Here is a 17,160-nt window from a genome sequence, read left to right on the forward strand (position 1 = left end):
GCTTACACCAAATTATTTTGAGTTGAGAACATTATATAATTATTTATAAAATATAATTTGCAGATAAAGCTTTGAAGTTTTCATTATAAATTCGAAATGACGAAAACTGTTTCTTTATTTGAATACAGGGGCGCTCAAAAAGTAATTCCTCTTTATCTACTCTTGCAACTTCCTAAATGATAATTCGCTATATTACCTCTTTAGATTAGGCTTTCTATTCTGTTTTTAAAGCTGTCTACAATCCACTTTACTCTCATATTGAAAGCCTATGGTAAAAAAAAAATAGCGCAAGCATATCGAAATTTGGATGAATATGATAATAGCCTTATAGTAAAAAAAAAAAGAACAAAGCATCTAGAGCAATATAATAACAATGAAACCAATCGCACCCAAGGACCATAGAGAATTTCTCACCGAACTCCCCTTTGCAATTACTTTCGTAGGGGTCTTACGAGATAAAAAGAAAGTTGAGGTTCCTGTGTGGGAACCAAGGCCACTAGTACTTGTCCAGACTGTCATCAATGAGTGTAATTCTGGCGTGCTTGATGAAATTAAAGATATATCTGAGCGCATTGGGGTTGAAGATAATAATGGTAAATCTGTAGATTTTGTTAAGTAGGAGTTACTTGTTGGTACAATATGTGACCACTGAGAAGTAGCTAATGAAGTAGGTCGGATTATTTCAATACTAGAAGTTGGCCGATATTCAGATTTTTCAGCCAAAAAAGATGCGGATGTGTTCTCAATGGAAAGCTTTTCTTCAGAAGTCGATATTTTCTTGGGCTTCCGTTCTTCTTGCGACATATAATTTCTTTCAATACATCCATTGACGCAGTTTATTCTCAGAGCTTCTGAGAGACTGGATTGCATACAGTTCCCCACACAGTCTGTAGTGCGTCTAGCTTCTTCGTTGGTTGGACTAGGAACTCTATAGCTAGAATGAAAAATTGGTGAAAACATTTATAATTTCAAACTGATAAAATGTATATCACACCATTTGGCAATGCATCGAATATTATTCCCGCACTGATGCAATCGTAGACACTCTGCTACAGAAGTTTGAGGAGGCATATTGGCTAAAGGAGCATCGAATTTACCGACAGCATCTTCCCCATTGACGACCATAATGGCTTGGAAGGATATTAGAACAAGAATGGAGAGTAAAATCGAAATTGACGGATACACCATGTTTTTCGATACGCAGTATGCAATTGAGTATATAATCGCGTAGAAAATTTTGTAATGGTCAAAAATAAATGCCAGGTTTAAGGTAAGAAAAAAATAATATGGTATATTTTATATCTAATTGAGACTCTCAAAATGAGCATATAATATTAAGGAAGCTTGGAATTTGGCAAACTACAAAAAACTCAATTCAATAAAAAAGTATGTGAAAATGGAAAAATCAATTGCATAAGCTCAATAATGCATAATATCTATGGGAGTTAATCATTACAAAAATGTCGTCGTTACAGATATTTTAATTCTGTTGAGCTTGCTCTTGCTCAAATTTCATCCATCCAAGTTCCAGATATTCACGATGGAAAAATGTTATTTTCTTCAGCTCAATTCTCTCTGTTGCACCTATTATTTATAAACCTAGAGTCCAAAATAAAGCGATAGAGTCACAAAAGCTAATTTTTTTTAACAAAGGACCTTTATTGAAAAGTGTCCTATCCTGTTAAAAAGGTAGGGTAGCTTCTACGTCAAAATCACCCAGGTAATGCTCCTGGCCTACCTTGCAGAATTTGGAGGATAGAAGGTAAAAGAAAGAAAGGAAGAAAAGGATTTAAGTGTAAGAGGAAGAGAGAAAAGGTGATGAGGAGAGAGCTAGGAGAGTATGGAAACAGCAATTAGTTTAATAAAGAAGGGGATAGGAATAACTGTAAGAGGGGGGGATAAAAAGTTGTGTGCAATGGTATTAAGATAGGCTGCTTATGTACATGAAATAACGAAAAGAAGTGAAGGATTGAAAAAGTAAAGGAAGAGGAAAGGAGAAAAAAAAAAGTAGGGAAAAGAACGATAGAGGAGATGGTATTAATATACAGCAGTGGAGGGTTGGGTGCAGTTCTCAAGCCGGAGTTGGGGCTGGGATTTGATCTTCAGAGGTGTCCTGGGTGAAAATCACAGAATCATCTATGATGTTCACCCAGTTTCCCCTTGACCATTTATCGATGAAGTCTCTTTTCCGTTCGTGTTTCATTGCCATCCACCACTTGGATTTTATTCCTCGCTGTAGTTCGTGGTCAAATTGTTTGGTTATGGCTACCGGATTGGGTTGGACATCGTCCAGCACTAATTCAAGTCTCGAGCGGTATATTATCCACAGGGCTATGTCGTGGCTCAGAGCAACCACTTCGTTGAAGCGTTGACTTATTTGTTTGTCTTGTCCAAACAGTCTGTCTTCTCTCGTGGATTCGTGTGGCGGTATTCCAATTATTCGGCAGTTTGTCTCATCAACTCTTTGCCAGAGTTGCGCGATAGCTGGGCAGTCTAGAAAGGCATGGGCAATTGTTTCAGGTATCCCTAGGGAACACCTTTTGCAAGTGTTAGGATCTCCAGTCCATTTGCTAGTGATGATTCCGGTAACTATTTTATGCTTCATAAGTCTCCAGAGAAGGGTTCTGTGCTTGGGTTCTGACGGACGACTTTTCCACCTGGCCCATGCCTTCGTCCATCTGTCAACATCATTGGAAACGTCCTTCCATTCCTCGGTGATTATGATTGGCGCATCCTGCTTGTATAGTCTCCCAGCTTTGGTGGTGTAAGCGGTGGTCTCAATCCCTGCAATAGAACATTTTGTTAAAGGAAAATTGTGTTTGTTACCAACAAGAGGGATTCGCTGTGTGAGAGTCTCGGCGAGTCGTTTATCTAGGTGGAGCAACTTTCTCCTCCATAGTAGGTGAAGATCGAGATAATGCTCTCTGAATTCCCTCGAGTATCTGTCAGGGTTCCTTGCGACTAGGGCGTGCACCTCGGGTTCGATCATCGGTTGGTAAATATTGTCTCTGTGCGGTTTGAAGAAATCTTCCAATTTCGCTAGCCCGAATTTTTCTGCCTTCCCTTTCACTGGTGCTCCTTCTATAGTAAAATAGGAATTGTTACTAATGGGGAGGGGGAGTACTTCATCTAGGGTGAATCTGTATCCTTTGGTTAAAGAGTCACAAAAGCTAAGCCTCCATCCTCTACTACTGCACCACTGATCCTTTTAGTTCTAAATTTCCTCACAACACAAATACATTATGTTGCGTCGAATATATGTCTAATAAGGTCTATCCCGACAATCCTCTAGCTATCCCTAAGCTCTTGATTGTCCTTCCTTAAGCACTTCAAAAGACTAATAAACGACACAATATGGTGGTTTGAAACGTATCCAGTTCTATCTCAATACAAAATAGCACGTCTTTTATTGTAAATGAAATATCGGTCTTTTTATACTGTTATTAACGTATCACATAAGGAAAAGTATAAATAATAAAAGTAATAAAATGGCATCATCTCAATATAATAAAGTTATCATAAAACAAGGTTGGCGTAATAAACAACCGTATAATATTAAATATTCTCACAAAAGGGCTCAGTTAAAGAAATAAAGATGATAAAGCGATCAATTCACAAAAACTAAGCCTCCATTTTTTGGATCAATGGCTAAGCCTCCATTCTCTACTACTGCGCCATTGATCCATTTAGTCCCAAATTTCCTCACAACAATTAAAAATGCCGTTGTAGTATAATGGTTAGTACATCACGTTGTGGCCGTGATGATCCCGGTTCGATTCCGGGCAACGGCATTGATGGTTCGATAATTAATATAAATTTTACTTAAAGAGAGTCAGATAATTGAGCGAGGGGCGGCTTAGTCTTGTCGCGTAAAAAACACGAAAATACGCGCAATCTTTTAAATAAATCACTTCACTTTTCTTTATTTTCTTTTAAGTATTATCTTTTTATTGTGTGTTAAATCAAGCTAAATTTTTCTTTGAAATTTTCATGTTTATGTAATATATTTTGCTGTTCTCCTCATTACAACTAATTCTTGTACTATACCTACTCATTCCTACCAGAAAATGTGCCGAATTTACTCGGCGGTTTATTCGGGAGTCCCTGTTTATGAAATGTCGTGTCGAGGCATTGCAGTAATGAGAAGGCGTGCTGACAACTACCTGAACGCAACACAAATTCTCAAAGTTGCGGGAGTAGAAAAAGGGAGGAGAACAAAAATTTTGGAAAGAGAAGTTCATACCGGTCACCACGAAAAGGTGCAAGGGGGGTATGGCAAGTACCAAGGAACATGGTAGGTTGTTTTTCCCGACGCAGATGGACTTATGATTCCCATTGGTAATTATAATTTGCCTTTAAATCAGGATTCCATTTGAAAGAGGTATAGAACTTGCAAAAAAATATGATGTTTTGGAGCTTGTGCTCCCCCTCCTCGATAGCTATCACTCCGGGGGAAATAAAGATCGCACGCCCACCAAAGAAGAGGCAAGACAAGCCCGTAGGCGAGAGTTATCTGACCAGCCTGCTGTTATAAGTATGTATGCAGATAAATTATATTCAAAAAGCTCGATATTTTGCTTTTTCTAAAAAATTTTTCTCGAAAAAAAGCGAGTCGTGCAAAGACCCCTTCTCCGATTAAGCGTTCATCCACATTCTATTTACCCTCTTCCCCTGTTATCAATCCAAATTACGATATTGGCCTATCATCAGAGGTTGGTACACCTGGACCTCTATCGTCATCTGTCTACTACGATGTTGCCGAACACCCAACTAGCGACTCTGGGAGTGGTATAGATCAACGCGACCTATTGATGTCACTATTTCTGTCGGAGAATCCAAATCACTATGTTGAGCAATTTACTTCGCCTGACCGTGTTACCACACTTGACCTAAATATGCATCTCGATGAGAAGAGGAACACAGCCCTGCATTGGGCATCATCACTTGGCAGAGCGGACATTGTAGAAACCCTTCTTAACTGTGGTGCTGACCCACATCGAGTGAATTTATCAGGAGAAACTCCCTTGATGCGAGCTATTTACCACCCCGGAAATGGCAACAATAACACATTTCCAAAACTAGTTCGACTTCTTCGGGATACCATTCCAAGCGTAGATCTTAAAGGACGGACTATTTTCCATCACGTCGCCCTGATGGCTGGAGATAAAGATCGCGCGGAAGTAGCCAAATTCTACATGAGTTCTTTGTTAAATTATTTACTACAAGAAGCTCGAGATACACTAATACTGAATAAGCGCGATAATAATGGAGACACAGCATTTACAATTTCGGCAGGTTTAAACGATCAAACGATTATGCACCAGCTCCTCAGCATCGGAGCAAATCCGACTAACAACGACAGTCACCCAATCCAACTTTCTGATTTGGAGCTTGATTTATCATCCACTCCTGCGCCTGTGGAGCTTGAAGTATGCCTCATCTATCATACTTCGACTCCTATGATGAGCTAATTTAATTTTTTCAATACAGATTAATGATAATTCTTCAGAAGATGATGCCGCAACGATTTTAGACGGTAGTACCAGGCGTGGATCTCCTCGATTTTATGACGTAGCTCTATCTCCACCCCGGATAATAGAAGGGAGCGAAATAGGCAACGATTCCCCTACTTTGAAGGCTGCGGAACGTAGTAAGGAAGCTTCAGCAGCGAAGCGTCTTGCTCTCGGTGCACCTGTGATCATTTCAGGGTCTATTTCAAAGCCTTCACCTTCCAGAATTTCGAACTCAGACCAAACCTATGATAGCAGCAACATATTGGATACACCAGTTCCTGGGCGAATTCTTAAAAGAAAAAAAGACGTTAATGAATCAGATGGTATGAGATTTTTTTTTAATTGTGCAATTGTTTCTTGTAGTGGTTGAGCTTTTTATTGGTGAATAGTGTTCCAAAAGCTCATTGATTTGGCGACACAATGCAAACAAAGACTGGAGGAGGAGCGGTTGCGAATACAATCTGAGAAAGAACACGAGTTCATGCTTAAACTAGCAGATAGAGATCAGCGAATTACCGAGTTGGAAAAGCAAAATGCTGAACTACGGAAACAGCTGGCTGATATGAAAGGAAGTGAGGATCATGGTCGAGCACGGAAACGACCGAGGCGCGATCAAACTCCTGTGACGATTCGACCAAAACCAAATAATAACGACGCAACTGCAAACTCTAGACGGCGTAGCCCATCTGCGTTATCGGTTGCATCTGCTGCATCATTCACATCGGCAGCATCGGATATTGGTAAAGAAAAACGTGCTGTAAGAGATAGTGGCTATGCTCCGAGCGAGTCTACTGAAGGAGAGATGGTAATTGAGGCGTCTGGTTGTGCTCCACTTACCAGTCATGATCACTCGCTCCCCCAGGAGTTAACCTCAAATAATCACTCCCAACACAATAGTGAACAAGCTCAACAAAACGGAAATTCTCTGCAAGCGTTACAGGCTCATTTTGAAAATGAACTTGTGATGTTGGCAGAACGAACAGAGAATGGAGATATGCGTCCAGCTTTGTACGATAGCCTGATGGGAATTCCGATGGAACAGCTCGTGAACATACTCCCACAACTAGTTCAGGCATTAAGCGTGCCCGCACTCTCAGCCCATGCACCTGCTACACCCACATCAGCTCCAATTCTCCCCAAGACCCCATCTAAATCCTCGCCTATTAAAACGACAACAAAATCTCCCACTAAATCACCCTCAAGATCTCGTGTGAAAGGCGCCTTACCAACTAGGTCGTCCCCTCGCAAGATAAGGCGGTGAATTCTTCAGCCTACACTCTCCTTCTCCCCTTTCTCTTTCATGCGTTTCCACTTTTGTAGCTACAATTATATCTAACTAGGTGACGTTTTTAATAGGCCTGGACCTATTTTGCATTGAAATCGCATTCCACTTCTTTCAACAATTAGATTTAGAAAGTGGTTTATAAAGTTTGATTTTATGGAAATTGCCTTTTTTTCTTCCTATACTTTCTTCCTGTTTTATTTACTCTTGCTTGTGTTTGTTCAATAGTAATATTTGTTTATATAAAATATATTATTTTTAAAAACCGAAAGATATATATTTAAATATTTTAATATACGGTTTCTCTAGCCAATTATTATCAAATCATGCAATAATTGGCAATAATGGAAGCAAGAAAATAAAAATAATTGCTACAGCCAAATTACACGTTTCAATCTATGCCTAACTCTCGCCATAAGGCTAGTGTATTTTTGCGCCTGTTCCAAACTTAAAACCAAAAAGGCTTGTTAGCATTCTTTTAGATTCGAAGGAAGTATACCTTATGTAAATATACCTTATGATTGCATCCTCTTTCACTCGAAGGCAGTTTCTAACTTTCTGGCAGGCTTCCACAATTGTCGCTGTGATCCGATCCACAGTCTGCTCTGCATTTTCTAGTGTAGTCAACACAGTATCCCCCGACTCTTGCTCGAATAAATTGTCTCGAATCATTTTAAAAGCTGAAAACTCTAAACTCTCCTGCTGTTGCACTTCGCGAGAGGTAGAAGCTTCCGATGAAAAGACCAAGGAAAGAGGGTTGGAAGCCGGGTTCAATTGCTCGTTTTGGATGCATCCCGAGTTTAAGCGCATCCGCTCTTGAATAGTATACGAGAGGATGAATCCATAATTTTCAAAGGGATCGATCGATGCGGAATCAAATGTCGACAAGATGTATACCCCTTAAAACAAATAATGTTTATTGAGAGTCACCTACTGGTTGAAAGATAAACAAATTTACCCCTTTGAATCTCGGTGATCCTCTCAAGCTCGATGCGCTGGAATCGAACAACTTTCTCAAGCTTATAGTGAAAAGTGCATATGTAAATTGCCTTCTGTGTTAAGAGCAACACTTTCTCTTCGTAGGATTTGCTTCGGCTGTATAGATGATAATTTAATCAGCTAAATGCAAGTGAAATTTCAAAGCAACTTTCATACACTTGACACGGTTCAGTAGGTGAAAGCAAAGTCCAACCAGCAAGTAGTTTTTCCTCATCGTGAATTACAATCGAAGCACTTACATTAACTAATATAATTTAGAAAGTAGATTTATAATAATGTCCAGTTGCAAACTCAAAGAATAGTTTCAACTACTTACTAGCATTTTCTCGAATTTTTGCCCATCGCAAACTTTCGCCTGGTTCTGCCGAATTAGCTTTTTCTTGTATTTGAAGTAGAATATCAATTTTGTGATGATTAAGCAAAAAATCGATGAGTGCCTGTCTCCAAAAATCTCTCACGATGTTATAATACTTAGAAAATCCTTGAATGTCAATATATGTATCTTAACGCTGTGATTCACTGGTACCTTACCATTCGTGACAGTGAATTCGACGCGTCATTGAAAATTCCTTGAAAATTCCGCCTTCCTGTTTTTTTTAATCAATAACATGTAATTTTGTCAGAAATAAATATGGTTTATATTTTACAATCGACCTACCGGTTCTAATAAATAATCGCAATTCCATAAATATATGCCAATAGAAGCATTTTTTTTTGATGTCAGTAAAGCGAAAAAAAAAATAAAAGCTATGAACTATACCTAGTAAAATCCCCTTTCAACGCACTACTACTTGCATACTCGAGACTAATAGCATCCCCATTGTTAGCCCACACTAGAAGACATAGATATAGTATAAAGAATATAAAAATGCCCATGGTAATTAGATAATGTCGTTAATGCTTACTGTGGTTGAAGGTAATCTCAAAATCGTTAAAATAGGAAAGCCCTTTCTCTGGATATATTGCAATTCCAAGCCGCATTAGCTGGATATTAAGGACAGTACGTGCTAGAGCACTCTGTACCACGTTTGTTCTATCAAGGCAGTCCATACAATTCTGCAATGGAAAAATTAGTAAAAATAGCCTCAATTAGTTTAAACAGTTTAAAATCAGTTTAAATATATACCGTCCTGAAAACACCAGTTTGTTCAGCAAATATCATGTCTGATGGTCCAATCCAAAAATATCTAAGAGAAATGGTGGATTATAAATAAAGGAGGCCGTCCATTTAAAAGCAAAAATAAACGCCTAAAAATTACCCAGATCGACTAAAACTGCTCTCCAACAGAGATATTAATTTCTGGACATTCTCGTATTTCATACCCTTGCATTCGGCATGAAAATCAAATTCAACATAGCTAATTGTAAAATATGATTCAATAATAAATACGCGTAGAAAAATTCAATAATTCACTCAACTGGTTTTGCGAATCTGACAGTCGTTTCATATATCGACGGTATTCACCGCCAATAATCTCCTCTTTTCCAGACTGCTCTACCAAATTAAGCACAGTGATACGGCCATAGCGCTCATTTATACTGTCAAAGTGTTTCCTTATCGCGGCATAATTTTCATCTTCTGTGCGCTCAAGAATAGGTGTTGGTTTGAGACTAAAAGGAGATTGAGAGAAAAAAAGAGGGACTAGGGGCAGAGTCAGATTATGAAAAATGAATTCAATTGAGCAGATGTGATAGCATACTTGATCCTCGAATTTGTACAAAAGATGTCCAGTGCACCGCATCTTCTAGCTAACAATCAGGCATATAAAATCTAAGTAATAAATGCAGCCGCAGCCACGCTGAGAGTCTCACCTCAAAACAGACAATCTGTTCCGTTTCGACAAAATTTGCCACTTCTCCTTTAGCATTGACACCTCTCCGCTGGAAACGTAACCCGGCTCTTTCACGACTTCGTCTCGAGATCAAAATAAGATTTAATGATTGATCTTCTAGCTTACATTCTCTAATTTCTATATAGCCTTGCATGATAACAGTGATCCATTCGTGTAGCTATGAGGAACAGATTGGATTAAAAGTATATCTAGCTAGATAGGAGAAAAAATCTACCCCAGCCTGAATGAAAGTGTCCATTAAGTGCTCGTTCCACCAAAATCTTTTGTCAGCCATTTGCCATAAGAAGAGCTGAGAAGTTTGTGATGCATTATTATGTGAAACTTGAAGCGAGTGGGTAATATCTAGAGTTGAATTAGCGATCAATATTATGAAATGCAATGTCTAAATTACTCACCAAGTTCATTGGAGAAATAAAAGACACCATGACTGAAAAAGCTTTCAATATTTTTTACAATTTTTCTATCCAATACGCCCTGATAGCATTGTGTCTCGCTTAATTATATATATATTCGATAACAATGACTTATACTAACCAGATCATCGCTGCCATCGTAATAATAATATGGTTTTTTTTCAGTCGAGCTAACGCGGTTTTCCTGATTTTCATCTTCAACTCTCTCTTCCAGAATAGGTGGTTTTTCTTCGTGTTCCAGTGTAATTTCCATTTCCATATCAGACAGATCCGTTTCTTCATTTTCCGTATCTATCTCGAACTCCGGTTGAATAGGAGAAATTGTCGAGGGAGTTTGTCCCTTGAAAGTTTTCCGGATAATTCGATTCAACAATTTCAACGGCTTAGTCGCAGGACGCTTAGAATGTTTGGGCAATGGTGAAGGCAGGTCAGTTTCGCTCGTGCTAGTGCTAATTCCGGACTGTTCATTAGTTGCAGCAAAACTTTCTGTCGAAGTTTCCGAAGATATTTTTCGCACAGATACAATAGAGGCATCAGATATGGGGTCGGAAACATCACTTGCTTCCGCATCATCGAAAAAATCATAGACTGCAACCTCAGTCAACTAAAATAAAACGCCAATATAAATTAGTATATTTTAAAAATCGATAACTGTAACGCCACCTTTCTCCCTAAAAGCGTGAGGCATCGGTTATAATCTAAAGGAATAGCAACTACTTTTGCGAGAGAAAAGATCTCCTTTCCCCCTATTTTTCCACATGACTTTCGTGAGGTAATGACAAGAAGATAAGAATCTGATAATTTCAAAATTAATGGGACTATAATTAGCCTCATACATATGAAATAATTTACTCTTAAAAAGTTTGACAATCCCAACGATCCCGAAGATTTCATAACGCTTCGCATCTTTTGGCAGAGTACATTCATCTTGTTGGGAAAAAGAAGAAGAGAGGGTCAGTAATGAGCTGTGAAAAATTTGTGGAATTTTAAAAATGGATGCCCTACCTTTTTCTATAACCGTTGGGCCATCAAACAATATTTCAAGCACTTTTCGGCGATATGATTGAAGCTGTAGTATAATTGCATGTCGCTCTAGAAATAATGTATAGTGCCGCTCTGTGTGTACACCTAATTGTGTATATATAGTAGCAGCCATGAAGCGGAATGAGTGATTTCCGTTGTAAGTAAAGAGGATTTGGCGACGCGTGATAAAACGCACAGTCACGTACAGTTTAAGTTACACAACAGAGGAATGCGATCGGCCATCAGTAATGAAGAAAAGAGAAATGCTGAGCGGCAAACCTTAGCTATGTTATAAAAGTCGACAAATCGTTTTTCTTTTCTTCTCTTTTTTTTTCCCTTTGTCGAAGCATTTTTATAATTCTCTTTCTATTATCTGCTCGTTTCCTCACACTCACATATTGTAGTAACTTATTCGCAAACTCTTTGAATTATATTCATTCTGAAATTACTTTAGTCCTAGTGTATTCTAAGAATGGACAATGTCAAATTATCCTGGCGCGCCTCCCAGGATGATAATCGACAATTCACGCTGGTTTTACAAGTAGACAACCAACCGCTATATCAGCAGGATTCCGAGCCCACACCCCTTCAACCCTGGGAGTCACCCAAAGAGGAGTATTCTCAGCTCCCCGCATATCAAGACAAAGACTTCGGTGTGAAAACAGAAAAGGTTGGCGTCTATTCTAATTAATTTATTAACACTGCATCAGTAATTATTAACTATGCCTACTTTTTTATCCCATCCAGGCAAATTTCCCACAAGACATGGATATATTTTCCTTCGATATGCCCTCTACACCCTCATCACTCTCTCTTGATGTCTCCATTCCAGAGATAACCACAACCATCCCAAACTCTTCTCTCCAAACCACGTCCAACCTAAACACCAAACAAGAACCAAGAGCAGATAATGATTCAGGGTATGTGATTGCAGTGACTTGAGGCATATCTCTGCCAAAACTCTGATTTTGATTTTGATATTTAACTGACCTCTGGAAAATAGAAAGAATATCGTCAAAGGAAGATGGAGCGATGAGGAGACGAACCTACTCCAAGATGCAATTGAGAGATATATAAATCAACGCGATATCTCTGGCAACCCAATCCCAATCCCTTGGCATAAAATAGCCCAAAAAATACCACACCGAACCGCATCACAATGTCAATCACGTTGGGAGGAATCGCTCAACCCTACGGTCAGGAAAGGCAAATGGACAGACGAAGAAGATAGATTACTCATCGCCGGATACCACCGCTATGGAAAATGCTGGATTCGAGTAGCAGAAATGATCGGTGGACGCACACAAGTAAACACTTCCCCTTCCCCCTTAATCCATTTCTATTTTTTCTCTCCCACCAATTGATCACCGCTATGTTATCTTTTTTATAAATAGAGACAGTGTCGCACCCGATGGCTGCAGATTCAGAACCGAATTAAACGAGACCACGAGAAGCGCCTAGACGTAATGCGCTCTGCTTCCCCTCCCAATCCACAGCCGCTCTCAACATCCCTTCCAACATCAGAGTCATACGAAATTTATCATTCAACCCCACTTCTGCGCCAACATACGTTCCCCTTCCGGGGATATATACCCTTCATGCACCACACGAATCAAGGCATTCCTTCGCCTCCTCAGAGCGCCACCTTTCAACAAATTGAATATTCAACCACTCCACCCTCCTCTTTTTCTTATAGTTTCCCTATGTTTTATGGCCGACAGGATGATACAGATATGCTCTCTCCGGCTTCTTCAACCGGTGTTGAGAGCCTTGGAGAATGAGCAGGTACAGATATCGAACAATATCTTGGCATCTCACTAAAAAAATAGTTTGTATTTGAACACTTTTCTTTGATTGTTGAAAAATTGTGGTGTTTTTGCGGATTACTATTCCTATATAACCTTTTAAAAAACAAACATCTAGTCAAAACAAATAAAATTGAAAATAGATAATTGAAATCATTTATCAGAGTAATATAACTCCACAAATCTTGTCCTTTCCACTGGATTAAATTGCCATAAAAGAGCCCAGCAATACAAACACAATGTTTCTAGCAATTCAATTATATTATGCAACGCGATGTGTTTGTTGTATAGGTGAAAATATTTGTAAGGAACAAAAAAAGTATGTTTGACTGGCCAGTTTAAAGGATGAACTCATTCCAATAATCGATCCGTCAATGGCTTTCGCATCGTACTGTTCGTATTCGATCTACCCGATCACTATTTAACAGGTTCTTCGCTTTAAATACTAGCTAATTGAAGCAACGCAAAATTTTTCTAAAATGCGTGCTTACGAATAACGGATATATTTCCAATCAATAATTCTGCACTCTGCATCTTGCTAAATATGCCGCAATAAGTATATGCTTGCTTCGTTGAGTAGAGCACGCGTTCACTTCTCAGCATAACTATCATTTTGATGCATTAATTTTCTCAAGAATATGCAATTCATGATGGATTCATCTTTACATTCACTTATTCTTTAGTGCATTTGGGCTAAGGCTGAAATTGCAGCGGGAAACGCACTAATATGAAACTAAATAGCATTATAGAGATAATTCTGAAATCTGTTAAATTGCAAGAATATGAATTTTTTGGTAAGTGTTATCTAGCTTAATAGTGCCAATAAAATGGAGAGCTATACATGGTTTCAGAAATAATAGAAATATTATTTGATCAAGCCCTAAAATGAGATAATACGTATAAAAGTTCTGTGTGAAAGTAAGTCTAGAAAGGATGTCTTAATGTATATCAAAAGTTGCGCGATGGATTTGTTTTGTTTATCCTACTGGGAATTTGGGCGGTTTTTATTGCTGTGATTACAATGCCAATACGATAATTTATTTTAGAAGGTCAAGTGGTTTATTCACCCCCTCCTTTTCTTTCGAAGCTTATCGGTTTCATACTCTCCATGTCGCACATAAGCAGATTATCAAACCATCGATGGGAGCGCAAGATTTTCTTCGAAATCTACAAGTTTCAATATTGTTGCTATTCGAGTAGATTTTTTCTAGATTCCTAGATCCAAGTTGATATCATTGAAGTCCTTTGTATATTAGCTAGATTTTGGTTTTGTTTTTAGAACCAGGGTCATAAGATATATGCTTGAATGTTTATAATGATGGGAAATATCTTGAGCAGTGCTATTAAGCATAGCCAAGCTGACTTCTCTTGATACGTTTTTTGTTAATGCCTTATTTTGACACTTTCAACAATTCGATGGTGGCAACAAGGATATCTCTCCGAGTTCGCCCGCAAAATTTTCACGCGTTCTAATGCATCACCTAGACTTTCTAACCCCGGCCGTATCTTTTAAATTTCTCCAAACGCTTACATCTCTCGTTGCTTCTCTCCAAGTCTGCTCAAACTCGAACTAAACTATTTGTAAATAAAAAGGTAAATAATTGTGAGTGAGGCTAGGCTCTAGAATTTAAATTCAAAGAGCCCATTCTGAGACTCTTTTAGACATTCGAATTAATTCGCGGTTTCTTGATATTTTTTTAGTCAATTATCTAACAATCATGGTTAAAGTCACCATCTGCGGAGCCGCTGGCGGTATCGGTCAGCCACTCAGTCTTCTCCTCAAGAACTGTGACCTGATCAGTCACCTTTCGCTCTATGATATTGTGAACACACCTGGCGTTGCCGCCGATCTTTCTCACATTAACAGTAAGGCTAAAGTCACCGGTCACATTGGCAACGATGCCCTCCCCGAAGCCGTGAAAGACTCTGATGTTGTTGTCATTCCCGCTGGTGTTCCGCGAAAACCCGGTATGACTCGGGACGATCTGTTCAAGATCAATGCCGGAATTGTGCGAGATCTTGCGACTGCATGTGCTCAGCATTGTCCCAAAGCTTTTATGCTTATTATCTCCAACCCAGTAAACTCGACAGTCCCGATCGTGGCCGAAGTATTCAAGAAGCACAATGTCTATGACCCCAGACGGTAAATTTTTAAACGTCTCGGAGTTTTGGAATTCCTTTTAATACTATTTTTAACGAGCAGCATTTTTGGTGTTACTACTCTTGATGTGGTGCGCGCGTCCACCTTCGTTACCGAGGTCAACACTTCTCTCGATCCGCGCACCACGCGTGTTAATGTCATCGGCGGTCACTCCGGGGTTACCATCATCCCCATTCTGTCGCAAGTTGCCCAATTTTCGCAAGAGCAAACCGACGCCCTTACCAACCGCATTCAGTTTGGTGGTGATGAGGTGGTTAAGGCGAAGGCGGGAGCTGGCTCGGCTACTTTATCGATGGCTTATGCCGGTGCCCGCTTCACAATTGCTGTGCTCGAGGCGGCTTTCGGTGGAAAGAAGGGCAATGTCGAATGCTCATATGTGGATTTGAATGCGGATCCACAAAATGGCGAGCCTGTGAAACAATTGAACGGAGGGCTGCCATATTTTGCCGTACCGGTTGAACTTGGAGTAGGTTTTGAAACTCTGATGGCTAAATGATGGCATAGTTAACCTGATTTTTCATTTTGTTAGCCTAATGGCCTTGAAAAGATCCACTCCATTGGGCAGATTACTACTTATGAGAGACAGCTCATTGAAAAGGCCATCCCTGAGCTTAAAGGAAACATCGAAAAGGGTGTGTCTTTCGTCCAACAAAATTAATTTTAAACCGTTTTTTATTTGATTACTTTTGAAGTATAAATATCAGTAAAGTCTGTTTATAAGGTGCAAAGAATTCAATTGAAAATAAATTAATAGCGGGCAAATCTCCATCGCAATGAAATATTGAAGACTCTCTTCAAATAATGTAAAAAGGGAGAAAATTGATTGGTTAGAAGTTTAAATTGGAAGTTGCGAATTTTACGAGTAATGCATAATGAAAAAATAGTAATATTAGGCGTACAAAGCTTACTAAGAGGGTTAATTGAGACATCAAATACCCCTTAAACTTTGATATGTGGACCCATCCAGTCACCTTAAGACAATTTGTTAGGCATATCGCCCTATAAAAAACGCGAAGTCTTGGAAGAAATATATTTAAAAGATTAACGCTCTTTGATTGTTTAGTAGAGTATCAATTCTAAACAATCAAGACCGCGCTCGATAACACCAAAGATCCTGTTCTTACATGGATATACAATGAAACTCTTAAATTTTCGACTGGGTAATGAAAAATCGTCCGATGCAGCAGTGTGACTGCCAATTAGTTCAACCTTACGTCACCCAGTAAGATAAATGCGATCCGAAAACATCCCTGCCAAAACTTCTCTTCTTTTTTTCTATTTGTTTCCAACGATAAAACACTCAAAGCAATGTGTACGTCGATGTTGCAAAATCTTACGTGATTTGTTTACTAAAATGTGAATCATTTTGGAAAAAAATAATAGGCGCCCAAGTTCAGAAACCCGCTCCCTTCTTCAAGGGTACTGCTGTAGTCGACGGCGAGTTCAAGACCATCTCCCTCGATGACTTCAAGGGCAAGTACCTCGTTCTTTTCTTCTACCCTCTCGACTTCACCTTCGTGTGCCCTACCGAGATTGTGGCCTTCTCCGACTCCATTGAGGAATTCAAGAAGCGCGATGTTAATGTTGTTGCATGCTCTGTTGACTCCGAATTCTCACACCTTGCTTGGTAACTACACATCTCTCTCTATGATAAAGAACTGCTCAGCTTAACAGAGCCCTTACATAGGATCAACACTCCTCGCAAGGAGGGAGGTCTTGGCGAGATGAAGATCCCGATTCTTTCTGACATCACCAAGAAGGTATCCCGTGACTACGGCGTCCTCATTGAGGATGCTGGAGTCTCCCTCCGTGGTCTCTTCATCATCGACCCCAACGGCATTGTCCGCCAGATCACCATCAATGACTTGCCTGTTGGCCGCAATGTCCAGGAGATCCTTCGTCTTATTGATGCCTTTAAGTTCACTGATGAGCACGGTGAGGTTTGGTGCGTATCATTGAATTGACCCCTTTTTTTTGCAAATGGAAATTGATATAATTTTGTTTTTTATAGCCCTGCCAACTGGAACGCTGGCTCTGCCACCATGAAGGCCAACCCCAAGGACTCGAAGGAGTACTTTGCCAAGCAGGCTTAAGCTCCAAGCTACTTAAAA

At 39.4% G+C, this 17,160-nt stretch overlaps 8 protein-coding genes and 1 non-coding gene across 9 annotated transcripts; 6 read left to right on the forward strand and 3 right to left on the reverse strand.

The window, feature by feature from the left end:
- Window positions 1-373: 373 nt before the first annotated feature.
- VTP21DRAFT_8638 (uncharacterized protein) lies at window positions 374-1,118 on the forward strand (the record flags this gene model as incomplete). The annotated part of the gene is made up of 2 exons (XM_069399510.1): window positions 374-593; window positions 1,042-1,118. 2 exons carry the CDS (start codon window positions 374-376, stop codon window positions 1,116-1,118), a joined length of 297 nt encoding a protein of 98 aa, XP_069254920.1.
- A 953-nt stretch (window positions 1,119-2,071) lies between these two features.
- Window positions 2,072-2,989, reverse strand: VTP21DRAFT_8639 (uncharacterized protein; the record flags this gene model as incomplete). The annotated part of the gene is made up of 1 exon (XM_069399511.1): window positions 2,072-2,989. One exon carries the CDS (start codon window positions 2,987-2,989, stop codon window positions 2,072-2,074), a length of 918 nt encoding a protein of 305 aa, XP_069254921.1.
- A 730-nt stretch (window positions 2,990-3,719) lies between these two features.
- On the forward strand, window positions 3,720-3,791 carry VTP21DRAFT_t36. The gene has a single exon. It is a non-coding gene; the product is annotated as a tRNA-His (tRNA).
- A 276-nt stretch (window positions 3,792-4,067) lies between these two features.
- VTP21DRAFT_8640 (uncharacterized protein) lies at window positions 4,068-6,774 on the forward strand (the record flags this gene model as incomplete). Its single annotated transcript, XM_069399513.1, has 5 exons — window positions 4,068-4,294; window positions 4,365-4,534; window positions 4,609-5,429; window positions 5,491-5,836; window positions 5,903-6,774. 5 exons carry the CDS (start codon window positions 4,068-4,070, stop codon window positions 6,772-6,774), a joined length of 2,436 nt encoding a protein of 811 aa, XP_069254922.1.
- A 392-nt stretch (window positions 6,775-7,166) lies between these two features.
- Window positions 7,167-8,328, reverse strand: VTP21DRAFT_8641 (uncharacterized protein; the record flags this gene model as incomplete). The annotated part of the gene is made up of 6 exons (XM_069399514.1): window positions 7,167-7,242; window positions 7,310-7,694; window positions 7,754-7,890; window positions 7,951-8,038; window positions 8,111-8,264; window positions 8,326-8,328. 6 exons carry the CDS (start codon window positions 8,326-8,328, stop codon window positions 7,167-7,169), a joined length of 843 nt encoding a protein of 280 aa, XP_069254923.1.
- Window positions 8,329-8,541: 213 nt separating this feature from the next.
- Window positions 8,542-11,216, reverse strand: VTP21DRAFT_8642 (uncharacterized protein; the record flags this gene model as incomplete). The annotated part of the gene is made up of 13 exons (XM_069399515.1): window positions 8,542-8,627; window positions 8,700-8,850; window positions 8,921-8,981; window positions 9,054-9,152; window positions 9,214-9,436; window positions 9,495-9,543; window positions 9,607-9,804; window positions 9,862-9,989; window positions 10,043-10,121; window positions 10,182-10,664; window positions 10,724-10,854; window positions 10,913-10,987; window positions 11,066-11,216. 13 exons carry the CDS (start codon window positions 11,214-11,216, stop codon window positions 8,542-8,544), a joined length of 1,914 nt encoding a protein of 637 aa, XP_069254924.1.
- A 339-nt stretch (window positions 11,217-11,555) lies between these two features.
- VTP21DRAFT_8643 (uncharacterized protein) lies at window positions 11,556-12,864 on the forward strand (the record flags this gene model as incomplete). The annotated part of the gene is made up of 4 exons (XM_069399516.1): window positions 11,556-11,753; window positions 11,831-12,003; window positions 12,087-12,390; window positions 12,478-12,864. 4 exons carry the CDS (start codon window positions 11,556-11,558, stop codon window positions 12,862-12,864), a joined length of 1,062 nt encoding a protein of 353 aa, XP_069254925.1.
- A 1,742-nt stretch (window positions 12,865-14,606) lies between these two features.
- On the forward strand, window positions 14,607-15,707 carry VTP21DRAFT_8644 (uncharacterized protein; the record flags this gene model as incomplete). The annotated part of the gene is made up of 3 exons (XM_069399517.1): window positions 14,607-15,031; window positions 15,092-15,515; window positions 15,579-15,707. The coding sequence occupies 3 exons, from the start codon at window positions 14,607-14,609 to the stop codon at window positions 15,705-15,707; spliced, it is 978 nt and encodes a 325-aa protein (XP_069254926.1).
- Window positions 15,708-16,357: 650 nt separating this feature from the next.
- On the forward strand, window positions 16,358-17,142 carry VTP21DRAFT_8645 (uncharacterized protein; the record flags this gene model as incomplete). Its single annotated transcript, XM_069399518.1, has 4 exons — window positions 16,358-16,361; window positions 16,433-16,676; window positions 16,737-16,994; window positions 17,061-17,142. The coding sequence occupies 4 exons, from the start codon at window positions 16,358-16,360 to the stop codon at window positions 17,140-17,142; spliced, it is 588 nt and encodes a 195-aa protein (XP_069254927.1).
- Between the last annotated feature and the right edge of the window lie 18 nt (window positions 17,143-17,160).

The sequence above is a fragment of the Calcarisporiella thermophila genome (genome assembly GCF_041956535.1).
Source record: "Calcarisporiella thermophila strain CBS 279.70 unplaced genomic scaffold VTP21scaffold_4, whole genome shotgun sequence".
NCBI classification, from domain to species: domain Eukaryota; kingdom Fungi; phylum Calcarisporiellomycota; class Calcarisporiellomycetes; order Calcarisporiellales; family Calcarisporiellaceae; genus Calcarisporiella; species Calcarisporiella thermophila.